This window comes from Myxocyprinus asiaticus, chromosome 14 (assembly GCF_019703515.2).
Source record: "Myxocyprinus asiaticus isolate MX2 ecotype Aquarium Trade chromosome 14, UBuf_Myxa_2, whole genome shotgun sequence".
Classification (NCBI taxonomy): domain Eukaryota; kingdom Metazoa; phylum Chordata; class Actinopteri; order Cypriniformes; family Catostomidae; genus Myxocyprinus; species Myxocyprinus asiaticus.
This window is the reverse complement of record NC_059357.1, coordinates 35,720,769-35,733,985: the sequence shown is the minus strand read 5'-3', so window position 1 is coordinate 35,733,985 and position 13,217 is coordinate 35,720,769. Positions and strand designations below refer to the sequence as shown.

Sequence of the window (13,217 nt, the reverse complement as noted above, 5' to 3'; positions counted from 1 at the left end):
TTCATTTAAAACTCCACTGAGCGTTAACCTTACAAACCTCAACTTTCTGGGAGAACAGTAAACTCGCTTTTAGCGCCCCTCCATGGACATTTCACCTTGAGACTGCAGCGATACATGTAATGAATCACTTAATATAATTTAGCAAGAAAATTCCAGATTTTTTTTCTTTTCTTACTGAGATCAAGCTGAGTATATGCCAGGTGAGCACATGTAAAGACAGTGAAACTGTCTATTCTATTTAAAAGCAACTACTTCTAGAGCTAAGCAGCACTCAAATCAAGGATCACTTAAAGTAAAAGTCCATCATCAACCTAAGCACAACCTAAAAATTCCAGCATAACAGACTCTCTTTTTAAATACCAATATAACAGAACGTTAAACATTAACAAATTTCCTTCTATTCTCATCTTGCTCAAAAATGCATAAAATACCACTTCATTTTAACACTTGTTGATCCAGTCCCATGCAAAGCATGCTGGAAAATGGAAATCACCTGCCCAGTTTCATCAATGCTTTATTAACACCACAAAAGGTATTCATGTAGTCCCAAATTAAATTGATTAAGTAAACTTCCATTTTACAAATTTAAATGGACAGAACGCAACAAAATCAAGTTGACAAAATGTTCTAGAATTGTGTTTGTTTACTTCTTTTTAATTAAGTAAATTGAACAAGCAGCAAAAATAAATAAATAAATAAAATAAATAAATAAATAAAAAAAATGCATAAAAGGCATTTGAAAAGTACCAAAAAATAAATAATGAAGCCCAAGTAAAAAGTTTCCAAATCAGTTTAAATGTGACCTTCAAACAACTAAAATAAATAAATAATTAAAAAAAAAACCCTCAACCACTGAGCCAAAGTGCCCGAAGTTGAAGAAACACCCAAATATCGTCATTGTTTTGGCCACTGCGCTCTCTTGATATCAGTTTTGGCCATTTGAAAAACCCATATGGTGTGGTGTTATGAAACTATTATGTTTGCATTAATTAAATAAAGGCCATCACACCAACGTCACAGCACATCGAAAAACGCACATCACATCAACATGTTTAGAGCATCGTGCAATTTGTGATACGTGTCCTGTGAAGGCACCATTATGTGAGTCTCGACATAAGCGCATCATGGGAGGGGAGGGGAGGAGAGGAGAGGGGAGGGGAGGGGAGAGGATGGGATGGGGGAGAAAGTTTGGGAAGGAGTGAGAGGAAGAAACTGAATGAGAGGAACACAGCTGAGTGGTCTTGGATGAGAGGATACTCAAAGAAACAACCCTCACCATCTTGCGCAAGTATAAACCGGGACCCTACAATTTACCTCTCTCTCTCTGTCTATGTATAAGGCTTCTGAGGTACACCAATCGTAACCAATCTTTTGGCTGTATGATAAAGCACTCAAGCGGAGGTAACGGGTCCTAAACATGAACCGGTTGAAGAGGAGTGCGGCGAGCAAAATACTGCCGCTGCTTCTCTTAATTTTGTGCACTACAAAGACGAAAGCAGGTAAAGTACATTACAAACAAAACAAAACAAAAATAATTGTTATTTGCTGTTCTTAGCTGAGTAGCGCGTTCATAATCGTTTAATGCCTTAATGAGATGTTTATCCCCTGTGCACTTGTTATAGACGCGTTATTAAGTAATGTGTTGCAGAAGCTGGCAACATGGGTCTAGAAATGAGGCTATCTTGTGAACTTGTTGGAAAGTCGCTTTTTCATATGTATGACTTCGATGTGTTTTCCTTAAACATTTTATAATGAGGCTTTATTACTGCGAGTAAAAGTTTAAGTTAAATGTTGAATGTTCCACCGGTTTGAACGTGTTCATTGCGGGTCATGACATTTCTGTGTTTGTTTCTCATAGTTTGTGCTATATTTTTGGGCTGAACAATTGTTTGTTGTTAGGTCATAATGCAGTGTTAACAGATACAACTTTAAAGTTAAAAATATAATAGGATATTTTGTAATTAATATTAACCAGGATTAATAAGTGCTCTATTGTTCAGCGTTAGTTCATGTTAACTAATGTAATTAACAAATGTTAATGAATACAACCTATTTGTAAATTGTTACCAAAATGTTTGTATAATGAATAGCCTTATATTTTACAGTTGTGGCCCCTGTGATGTCTAATGTTGCCACCCTTTTCTCCTAAGTGTGCTGTATTAGGGTAATATTGTTGATCAGGTGTATTAACACAGTTACCTGGCTCATAATAGCTGGAATAGGCAGGGGAAGGGAAATTCTTAGGCAGACTGTGATGTCATTTTTGAGTTTGCTCGTGACCCATGCCGCTTTGCTGTGAAACAGTTTAACATTGGCTTGAGACATACTGTAGGTGAATGGGTGCTTACTGACTTAGTAGATTAAAATTCCTGTTCGGCAGTTGGCCAACTGTGCTACGGATCAATGTAGTATTTATGGAAAAGCCATAACTCATACCAGAATTGGTAGATTTTGCTTTGTTTTTGTGGTCAAAGCAGTTTCAACCAACCCGATCTCATGAAAAGTCATACATAATTTACGAGTTGGCTATTTCATATGGTCTCGCACGATGTTGGTTGCATAAACTCGTACGACTTCATCGTGTGCAAATTCCCGGATGTGTAATGCGGAAGTAAGCGCGAGTTCGTGCACGAGGCTTTAAGGACTTACTTATCAATATTATGCCCTTACACAAACCCCATATCTAAACTTAGCCAATCAGTAGAGTGTGTAAGCACGATAGGAAGCTGTTGTGTGTGACAGAAGCAAGTAATTGTCTCGTATTAAATGGAAATGATGTCCAGCGACGTCATTGGCTGTAGTGAAAGTCGTAGGAATTCAAATGAGTGCGGTCGCACGATATCATACGAATTAGTCAAATTTATAAAAGTCATATGAATCCTGACGATTTCACCGTGAAAGTGTGTTGGTTTTAACAGAATTACTGTGGTCAGGATTATTTTTCTATTTAGGACAATAAACAAGAATGGAAATACTTGTTATGTCATGACAGAAGTGTATTAATGATGCAAAACAGTTGTGGCAGCGTGGGCCTGTTATGAATTGTTAATGTTTAGTAATGAGTATGAGAAATGTTATTATGTGTCATAATATTGGTGGCATGCAAAGATGATACACACTTAATAATACAAATAAATTAGGCTACGTACATACATATATAACTTAAATTTATGAATAATTTGTAGTGGATAATGTTACAGAAGTGTTGATCTGAGTCCAAAGTGTAACTGGGTAAACGGGTAGGTTTTTTCCCCACTTTATCACTCACGTCTGGTTCTACAATGGATATGTGGCAAGGCAGGATGTGGTTAATTGAGTCAGCTGTCAAATATTTGCACTATGTCTCTAAGAAAGTCTGGCATGAGTTTCATAACTAGAACTTTGGAACTGAACTTTGTTGTCATGTTTGACGAAAAGAACAAAGGCATTTTTTTCTGTTTGTGATTCTTCTGTCCCTCTTTCTCCCCATATTTATTTCCAGTCTATCTGTCCCCTCTTCTTCAAAGGCACTGAGTCTCTTCAAGGCTATGGAAGCACTATGTTTGATGTTGTATCTCCTCTTTATGGTTATCATGTGTGCTTGGTCCATGGCTGCATGCGCCTCCCACTCTCCCGCCACGGTTCTTCACCTTTCACATGGCCTGATGTGGACTCACAGGAGAGCCGCCATGCATGTTCCTTTTGATCCCACTACAATTCAGAGACAAATAAGCAAATGAAACAGTATGTATGAGAACAGTATGAGAAAGACAAGAGGCCATACTCTTGGGATGGATTGGAGCTTCCACTCAGAGCCTTTTTCCTCTCTAAACAGACATGCCTCCCTGTTGCTGAGGAACTTGGGTCATCAGTGCTGTGGTCCCCTCTGAAAACTGTCATCCATCCAGAAACAATACAAACATCTGGCTCACAGAAGCAGAGCTTCATGCTCTTTCCTATATGCCATATACTGTATTTTAACATCAGAGGATTTATAATCCTTTAAGAAGAAGAAGCCTTTATTTTTGTATACATACATTTTTTGCATATATACAGTGAAATTTCTTTTTTTTTTTCACAAATCCCAGCTAAGCTGGTGTCAGATGCAGGGTCAGCCATGATACAGCACCCCTGGAGCAGGTAGGGTCAAGGACCTTGCTCAAGGGCACAACAGTGGCATATTGGTGGTGCTGGGGCTTGAACCCCCGACAGTAACCCAGAGCCTTAACCGCTGAGCCACCACTGCCCTACCACTGCCCTACAAGAGTAGTGAAATCCTCATTTACATCATGACACCCATGTAAACTTCTGCTCTCTTGCTGCTTTTGACTCTGTTAAAGCACAACAGTGATGCATGGTATTCAAAATTTAAAATTTCGAGTTTTTTAATTTGATAAACAAGCTTTTTTTGGTGTGTGTGTGTGTGTGTATGTGTGTGTGTGTGTGTGTGTGTGTGGTTGGAGAGGCCAGAAGTGTTCAGCGAGGGATGGAGAGATACAGGTGTTCCCTTTGTGGACAGTTATAGTTGGTCAGGCAGGGTATCTCACAGTAAGCAAATATCAGCAGAATAAACTTTAGAAACACAGAAATCCAAGAGTGCTGTGTAATGATGCTCAACTCCCTGGCACAATAATGCCGCCAACTCAGCAGTTCCCATACTGTAAGTACAAATTCCCTGGTCCTTTATCTTCAGCTGGTTGCATTTTGAGAGGGATGGTGGGACTCATTCAGTCTCATTCCATCCAGATTGTGGGTTTACTGGAGTGTGACTGCTATGGGGGAAGAGTTCGCTGCTGTGGTGAGGGAGATTCCAAGTTTTCTAACAGCATACTGCCGCTATTTTGAGTATCTTCCAAACATTGAGATAGCTTGAAACAGATCCAGTCTCAAAACTCAATCAAAGATGTGCTCCAAGCTCAAAATGTAGGTAGAACATGTTGTCTGCCAAATGAATTTACTGTTAACTTAAAGGACGTCCATTTGGGAGATTTCAGTTCATGACTTCCTTGTATATACAACATCCAAGATTTTGATTAAAGATTAAATATTTTAAATAGGATCCAACACAAAACTGTATTATACGCACTTTTAATGTGAAATATAAAGCGTAAAAGGGATAGTTTTTTAAATTCAGCCATTATTTACCCTCATATTGTTCCAAACCTCATGTTAATGACAGCCTCAGTCACCATTCCCTTTCATTGTATGGAAATTTATTTTTAATGAAAATGAATGGTGACTGAGACTAACATTCTGCCTGACATTTCCTTTTGTATTCTATGAAAGAAAGACAGTCATATGCATTTGCAATAATATGATGAGTAAATGCTGACACTTTTTGGGGAAACTATCCATTTAAACAAGATCCAACACAAAACAGAAGAAAATACAAAATTTTTGAGATTTGATCTGTGTTCTGTGAACTGTTTAAGGTGGACAAAGAGTGTTAAAGTGTGTGTAAATGACTATCATGTAACTCTATGTGGCACAAGCTTTTAGCCAATTGATTCGCTCACATGTGACATGTTAAGCCAGCTGGCTTGCATGGTGTATGCTTATTGGTCCTTTGACATCTAAACAGGTAGCCAATCAACTTGTGTCTCTCTCTCTCTTTGTCTAACATTTAAATAGCTCAGTTTTGCAGATAAGCCCATTTCTCTGAAGCACGCTGGATGTTTTTCTCTGAAACCCACCTCCACCCCAGCTCCACTGGTCTAAATCTTCAGCATGAGAAATTAATGCATGTTTATTTGTGCCGCAGCATGTCCTAAATGCATGAAGAAGCATGTCTTGCATTTTGTCTAATTGTGCAGCAGCAGCATGTCCACATGCTAACTCAGTATGTCTTTGTATGTTCTAGCAGTAGCAAGTCTCTGTAATTTCTCTGCAGCCTAGCAGATCTAGTCCCCCAAGACCAATATCCTTTACATATTTCATACCCACATTAACATGCTAAATCTTTCAGAGAGTTGACATGACTGAACTAGAGATTGACCATAGTTGAGGGACAGTTTTTGGAGCACCATTGGGCATGTCTGTGTTGTATTGTCCCCTCTATTCTCGCTTCATTGCTTCTGCTGTCTACCAGGTTAGGCTCCAGGCCCCTTGAGGTCAGAGGTCAGGGCCAGTGCAATTGAATTATATTCAGCCTCAGAAAGGTGTTAAATGTTTATTATTATTATTATTATTATTATTTGTTGTTTTTAAGTTAATTGTTTAGAATAGATTCCGGCTCTGTACATAAGGTTGTGGTATTAAGTTTTCGAGAGCTGTGAAAAGAATCTCTGGACCACAGAAGTCATTCTCAGAGTGTGGTAAATATTCCTGTGGTCTGGAGCTTTACACTGTGGGAGGATATACACTGAGTGATGAATACTAAAGGGAGTTCCCTCAAATTATGGTTCATTTTGCAACTAATAATTTAGCCAAGACTCCCGTCCCCAGTGACTCAAGTTCAGTGAATAAAGATGTGAGGCAATAAGAGAACTGTAGACATGTTAGCAAAACATTGGTTATGTAGCCAGTGTAAACCAAAATGTATCATGTTACATGTGTAGTTATTGTAAACACATTAAATCTATAACATGATGTTGTGCAAATTTACCCAAAGTGCTTTACTACTCCATTTAGAGTTTGATGGAATGGAATGGTAATGGTAATCTTACATTGTACTATAAACAGTCAGCCTAATATTCTTATCACTTCTTTCAGGAAATTGGGAAAAAAAGTTAATGAAATGCAGTCCTTAAAGCTGGCAGCATTGCTGACATGGTTTTGTAATGCAACTAGACATTTCTGTCAATATGATCTGGAACTCGATATGCTTCTATCGAATGTTCCAGTACCCTGACATTGACCCCATTCTGCAGAGGTAATGACAAGCGCCATCTCCTATCAGACATTAAATCAAATTTGTTTACCTTTTCCTGAGGTGCTAATGAGACCTGGGATCTGGTCCCATGAAAATCAGGAAGTAATTGCATTCACCTTATCAATAATGAGTGTGTTTTGGAGGTCGCATTTTCCCTCTAAGATTAATTTTTTACTCCACTGAGGTGATGTTAGAAAGTAGCCTTTACAGTATAAACCCCACAGATGTGCCAGACAGCCACACCCAGACAGGTGTAATTAACATAGCTATAGGTAGAACAGTGAGAGCAGCACTTGGCTGAAGCATACAGGTGAATAAAACAGACAGGTAGCACTGCCTTGGGTCAGACAGTTCCTGATGAATGTGATTTGGAGACTTGGCTCCGATTTGACAGTTGGCTGCAGTACAGAGTATACAGCGCTTCTTGTTGCTTCTGGACTGGCTCCGGATCTCCAACATGGCGTCCAGCCACCTGCCCCAGGCTCCTTTATGATGCTGGAGGAGGAACATTCCCTAGGGCTGAGGAAAGAGCTCAGTGGAGGGAGAAGTGCCTACTTAGTAAAGGATTTGTTAACTGGGGAGACAGGGTTTATTTTGGGATGTGTCACCATTTTATGTTCTCCTATCCCTTTGCTAATGGAATCCTTGTTATCATATTGATTTGTTTTTACCATTTAAGGTTACTTTCGAGGCATAATATTCTGTTTCCCCATGCACTATTTCAAACATTGGTATTCCTTCTTCACAGTAGATTGCAGTTAGTTTGGGATGTTATTGGTTTAATGTCATAAATGTTGATACACCATTGATTCGGGTATTCTAAAGAGGTACCATTATGGTCCATGTCTCGGATGCTTTGTTTTCAGACTATTCATACAATGAATTGGTGAGTATCTTGGGAATTTGCTGAAAGAATTCTCACTCAGTAGAGGCATTTCAGCTCCTGTTCTTAAGCCATCAGGCCGCTGTTATTACTATCATGTGAATTTCTCTGAGGTCAGAGGGCAGATATTTAACAGTGCAGTGTTTGAGCCATTAACTCTAGAATTTAATTCTATGTGTTTGGTAAACAAGGTCTGTTTTCTCTTATGGCTTTCAGTTTAATGTGTTAACTGTAAGTGTGTAGTTGACATGACATGTCAAGCAGTAACAGCTATATGTGTACTATATGTTATACTTTATCTAAAAGTATTTGAAGAATTAATTTTCTAAAATGTTGCATTTTGTACTGAACATGTAGTTTTGATGATTTAATTTTAATGAAATAGAAAGACTACATGGAGTATTTCCACTTTTAAAAAATGTATTTGCCACACCACATGACATCACATAAATGAGCTGCAAAAATGCTAAAAGGTGATTATACAGTAAGTGTGCAAACTTAAAAGAATAGAGACTAGTTCCAGTACCTAAAATAAACACATTCCCTTCTACAAATACGTTTTAACCAAAAATCCTGATGCCCATGTTTATACTGTTTAAAATCATTTGTACATGCCTCGTTGTATGTATATCGCGGCAGTTTTAGTTTAAGGTTTATGGTAGGGATCAGTATTGGGTAAGTTACTAAAAAAAATAAAAATAATCCACTACATATTACTAACTATTTCTCTAAAATTATAATCAGATTACTTTGCTGATTACTTAATTGAAAAAGTAATCACATTACCAATTACTATACTGTTACTTTCTAGAACTACTCTTACTTTCTTGTCACAATTTTATGTTTTGTTTTTAAACTCAACAAATCATGTCTATTTTCTCTTTGTTCATTGTCTTCAGATGTCACAGAAATGCAAACATACATGCATTTGAACATGAATTCACATTTAAGTTGTATTACATAATATATATATATATATATATATATATATATATATATATATATATATATATATATATATATATATACATACACCGATCAGCCACAACATTAACTACATTAACTACCTGCCTAATATTGCGTAGGTCGTGCTGTCAAAACAGCGCCAACTCACATCTCAGAATAGCATTCTGAGGTGATATTCATCTCACCACAATTGTACAGAGCGGTTATCTGAGTTACCATAGACTGTCAGTTCGAACCAGTCTGGCCATTCTCTGTTGACCTCTCTCATCATTAAGGCTGTAACAAGGCCCTTAGCTCCAGGGAATGAGGAAGCGGGACGTGCTCCACCTCTATCTGTTCATTTAACCTCATAATCGATTTTGCCGACTCGCCGTGTGACCTCAAAGGGCCCTTGCCACTTGGTGAGTAATTTAGAGCTTGATGTGGGGAGTAATACAAGGACTTTATCTTCCAGTGTAAATTCCCATAGCCGAGTACCCCAATTATACAGCCAGCTTTGACACTCTTGAGCCTGGAGCAAATTCTCCTGTGTTAATTGCCCCAGTGTGTGGAGATTTGCTCTCAGGTCAAGAACGTTTTGAATTTCGTTTTTGCTGTTTGAAGGTCCCTCCTCCCAATTTTCCCATAGGGCGTTGAGCACGCTGCGCGGTCGATGCCTGTACAATAATTCAAATGGTGAGAACCCCGTGGAGGCTTGTGGGACCTCTCATACTGCAAATAAGAGGGGCTTGAGCCACTAGTCCCAAATTCGAGTGTCTTCGTGCATGAACTTACAAATCATATTCTTTAGTGTCTGATTAAATCATTCAACCAAGCCATCTGTTTGGGGGTGGTAAACACTGGTCTGAATCGATTTAATCCCCAATAATTCATACAGTTCGTGCGGTGTACGTGACATAAACGTCGTGCCCTGATCAGTGAGGATTACTTTGGGAATCCCCACTCGGGAGATTATTCTGAAGAGTGCCTCTGCAACACTATGTGCTGAGATGTTGCGCAGAGGCACTACTTCCGGATATCGTGTTGCGTAGTCCACCAGAACCAACACAAAGCGATGCCTGTGTGCCGTCCACTCTAATGGCCCAACGAGGTCCATTCCAATTCTTTCGAAGGGGGCCTCGATCAATGGAAGGGGGTGCAATGGCGCTCTTGGGGTGGCCGGCGGATTCACCAGCTGACATTCACGGCAATCTGCGAACATCTACATGAATGCCTGGCCAATAGAAATGGGTCATTTGATGGTTCAGTGCCTTTTCTTGCACTAAGTGACCTGCCATCGGATTATAATGAGCCATCTGGAATAGCATTTCCCGACGGCTCTTCAGTATTAACAATTGGGTTGTATCCTCCTTTGTCTGAGCGTCCTGCGTCACTCGGTACAACCGATCCTTAATAATTGAAAAATATAGCAGTCATGATAAGAAAGGAGGATGATTTTCCAGGGGTGATGGCGGGAGGTGTGGCGCATAAGCTTTTGCTTTACACAGATGATATTTTATTATTCATGTCCGACCCTACTAGATCTATGCCTTGCCTCAACAGAATTATCAATTTATTTTCTAAATTTTCGGGTTACAGAGTTAATTGGTCTAAATCCGAAGCTTTGGCTCTGACAGCGAACTGCCCAGTAACAGCTTTTCAGCCGGGCGCCTTTCAGTGGCCCAAACAGGGCATTAAGTATGTGGGTATTTTATTCCCAGCAAATGTATGTGATTGAGTCAGAGTTAATTTTGACCCCCTAATAAAAAGGTTTTCGAGCGATGTGGGCAGGTGGGCTTCATTACATTTATCTATGATTGGGAAGGTTAATGTTATTAAAATGAACTGCATTCCAAAATTTAACTACCTGCTGCAGTCTCTCCCTGTAGATGTTCCCCTCTCTTATTTTAAACAATTTTATGGCCTAGTGAAGTACTTTATTTGGAATGGTAAGCATCCCAGGTTACATTTCAATAAATTACATAGGCCGATTGACAAAGGTGGGTTAGGCCTACCCAAGATTTTGCTTTATTATTATGCATTCGGTCTCAGACATTTGGCCCATTGGTCGCTCCCACCTGAGAGAGCCCCTCCCTGGTTCTGTATTGAACAGGAAGTTCTCGCCCCTATTTCGCCATTGCAAAGCCTTTCTATCAAACTAACCGGAGAAGTTAAGTCATACCCCGTTATATCACATCTGCACCTGGTTTGGACAAAAGTGTCCAGAGTGTTTAATTTGGACATTTATTTAAATGTTGTCTCAAGCATATGGCTGAACCCTAAATTACATATTAATAAGTCCCCTTTCTGTTGATCAGAGTGGATTGGGTGGGGGGTTACTACACTCGGTGACCTATATGAGAGTGGAGTACAGAGATCGTTTGATAATTTGGTTCAGCATTTTAAGATTCCTAGATCCCAGTTCTTTAGGTATTTACAGTTGTGCCACTTGCTCTGTACTATTTTTGGGAGTAGTGTACATCCCCTAAAGTGGCAGATACTCTGGAAATGATGATTACTGCTTTTGGGAAAGGTCATGAAGCATCAGTGTATTACTCCCTGTTGGTTCAGAGTCTGGGGGATGGAGAGAAGAATTTAATCTGGGAGAAGATTTAAATCTGGTATTGGAGGAGGAAGTGTGTGCTAGGATCCTAAAAAGCATCAAGTCTGCATCTAGAGATGCAAGGGTCCGTCTGATGCAATTTAAGATTTTGCATCTACTGGACCCCCTCTAGATTGTATAGGTTGGGTCTTAATGACACACCCATCTGCTGGCGGTGCCAATCAGAAGATGGGGACACAATACATGTATTTTGGGGATGTGTAAAGATCAGAACTTTATGAGTGAGATGTTGAACACTGAACTTTCATTTAGCCCCAGACTCTGTATCCTGGGTGATGGGATGACTCTGGATATTGGGGACAGTTATTTAAAAAGTTGGGTCCTAGCCGGAGTCATGATTGGTAAAAAAAAATCATCCTCAGGGGATGGAAGCCGGCTGGGGCACCCTCATTTATGGAATGGTGAGGGGAGATGGGCAAGGTGGCGGCATTTGAGGAGATGTTTTTTAGAAGGCTGGGGAAATGTGATTTGTTCATCAGGAAGTGGGAGGTTATTTGGCTTTTTTGGATGGTTCTTGGGGAATGGATTTGTAGTTTAGTTGGGTATGTGTTTTATTGATTTTGTTTGAATGTATATCTTGTTTTTTTATGTATTTTTTGTATTTTATTATTTTGATGATCTAATTGTTGGTGACCACAGTAGTGCATGTTTGGGGGTGGGGGATAATGTGAATATTTGATTCAATTTTTTTATGTTGTGTTTGTATGTTTTATTTTCGGAATCAATAAAATTGTTAATAACAAAATAATTCAAAAATACGGATAAGCGAGTGCCATATCTGGCTGGAGGCATTGACCATCAATCACTCTCACTTGGTCAACAGCATGCCTAAGGGTCTCATCTAGTGACTGCTCCTAAGGGAAATCCCCTGCCAGAAATCCTCTGAGGGCTAGGGAAGCCAAGATTCCCCCTCCCCTGAGGCTTCCTGATGTGGAGCTGATGTAGACAGCCCTGGTACTGCCTCCCCAGCCAGCAAATTGCACAACCCACACTGATACGCTTTGTTGCAGGACCCATTAACACATATTACCCTCAATAATGATTGAAATGCCGGCCAATTTGTACCCAAAGTCAGCGGATGGGTGAGATGAGGACTAACCACCGCCTCAATTGTAAGTTTTTGGCCCTGATATTGAATAGTAATGTGCATTAAAGGGTATTCATGAACATCCCCTTGCACACACCTCACCTTCACACTACATGCTGTACCCAAAGCCTCACCTTGAACCAATTGTTGTTGAATAGAGGTCTGATTACAACCTGAACGCACCAAGGGAAGAGACAGAGGGAGAGAGAGAGAAAGCTTGGCCGTCTCCCAGATATGCCATCAAGTGGTCCTCAGGCAGCCCGACTGCATCATCAAGCGACGTTGGGCGGTGACACTGGATGCACTCCGTGGTCCTTTTTGGCAGCCGGTCGATGAACTGCTCTAGCTCCACCAAGATGACAATCCCACCGGCGTCACGGTCCTCCACTAGGAACCACCTCCAGCAGGCATCCTGGAACTGCTGGGTGAAGGCAAATGGGCAGCTGAATTCCCCATAGGTTGAATTCTTGCTCTCGATGTTGCTCTGGGTTCCGGCCAACCCACTGTAGGATGGCTCACTTCAGGTCTGGGTACTCCAGCAGATTAGCCACAGGCAGTTGTTGGGCCATAAGCTGGGCCTCCCCCGACAAGAGCGGCAGCAGATGGACCATCCAATGCGTCTGGGGCCAGCCTAACCCTCCAGCGGCCCACTTAAACAACTCCACAAAAGTCTTGGGGTGTCCTGGGGGCCCATCTTGGCCAGGGTGATCTGAGGTGGGGGTCCCGTGGCCGGTGTCGCTGCTGGAGTACCCCCCTGCGGCAGCAAGCTCTGGAACACTCACCGGACCTCCACCTGGGCTCGCAAGAGTGCCTCAAACCGTTGCTCCTG

At 40.6% G+C, this 13,217-nt stretch overlaps 1 protein-coding gene across 2 annotated transcripts in view; it reads left to right on the top strand.

Moving 5' to 3' along the window:
- The first annotated feature begins 1,216 nt into the window (after window positions 1-1,216).
- The window catches only part of LOC127452087 (collagen alpha-1(XI) chain-like), a 91,398-nt gene continuing 79,397 nt past the window's right edge, over window positions 1,217-13,217 (top strand). For both annotated transcript variants that reach the window (XM_051717266.1, XM_051717265.1), the window contains exon 1: window positions 1,217-1,499. In XM_051717266.1, the coding sequence (XP_051573226.1) occupies window positions 1,418-1,499 (82 nt within the window). In that variant the 5' untranslated portion in view covers window positions 1,217-1,417. The remainder of the gene's footprint in view (window positions 1,500-13,217) is intronic.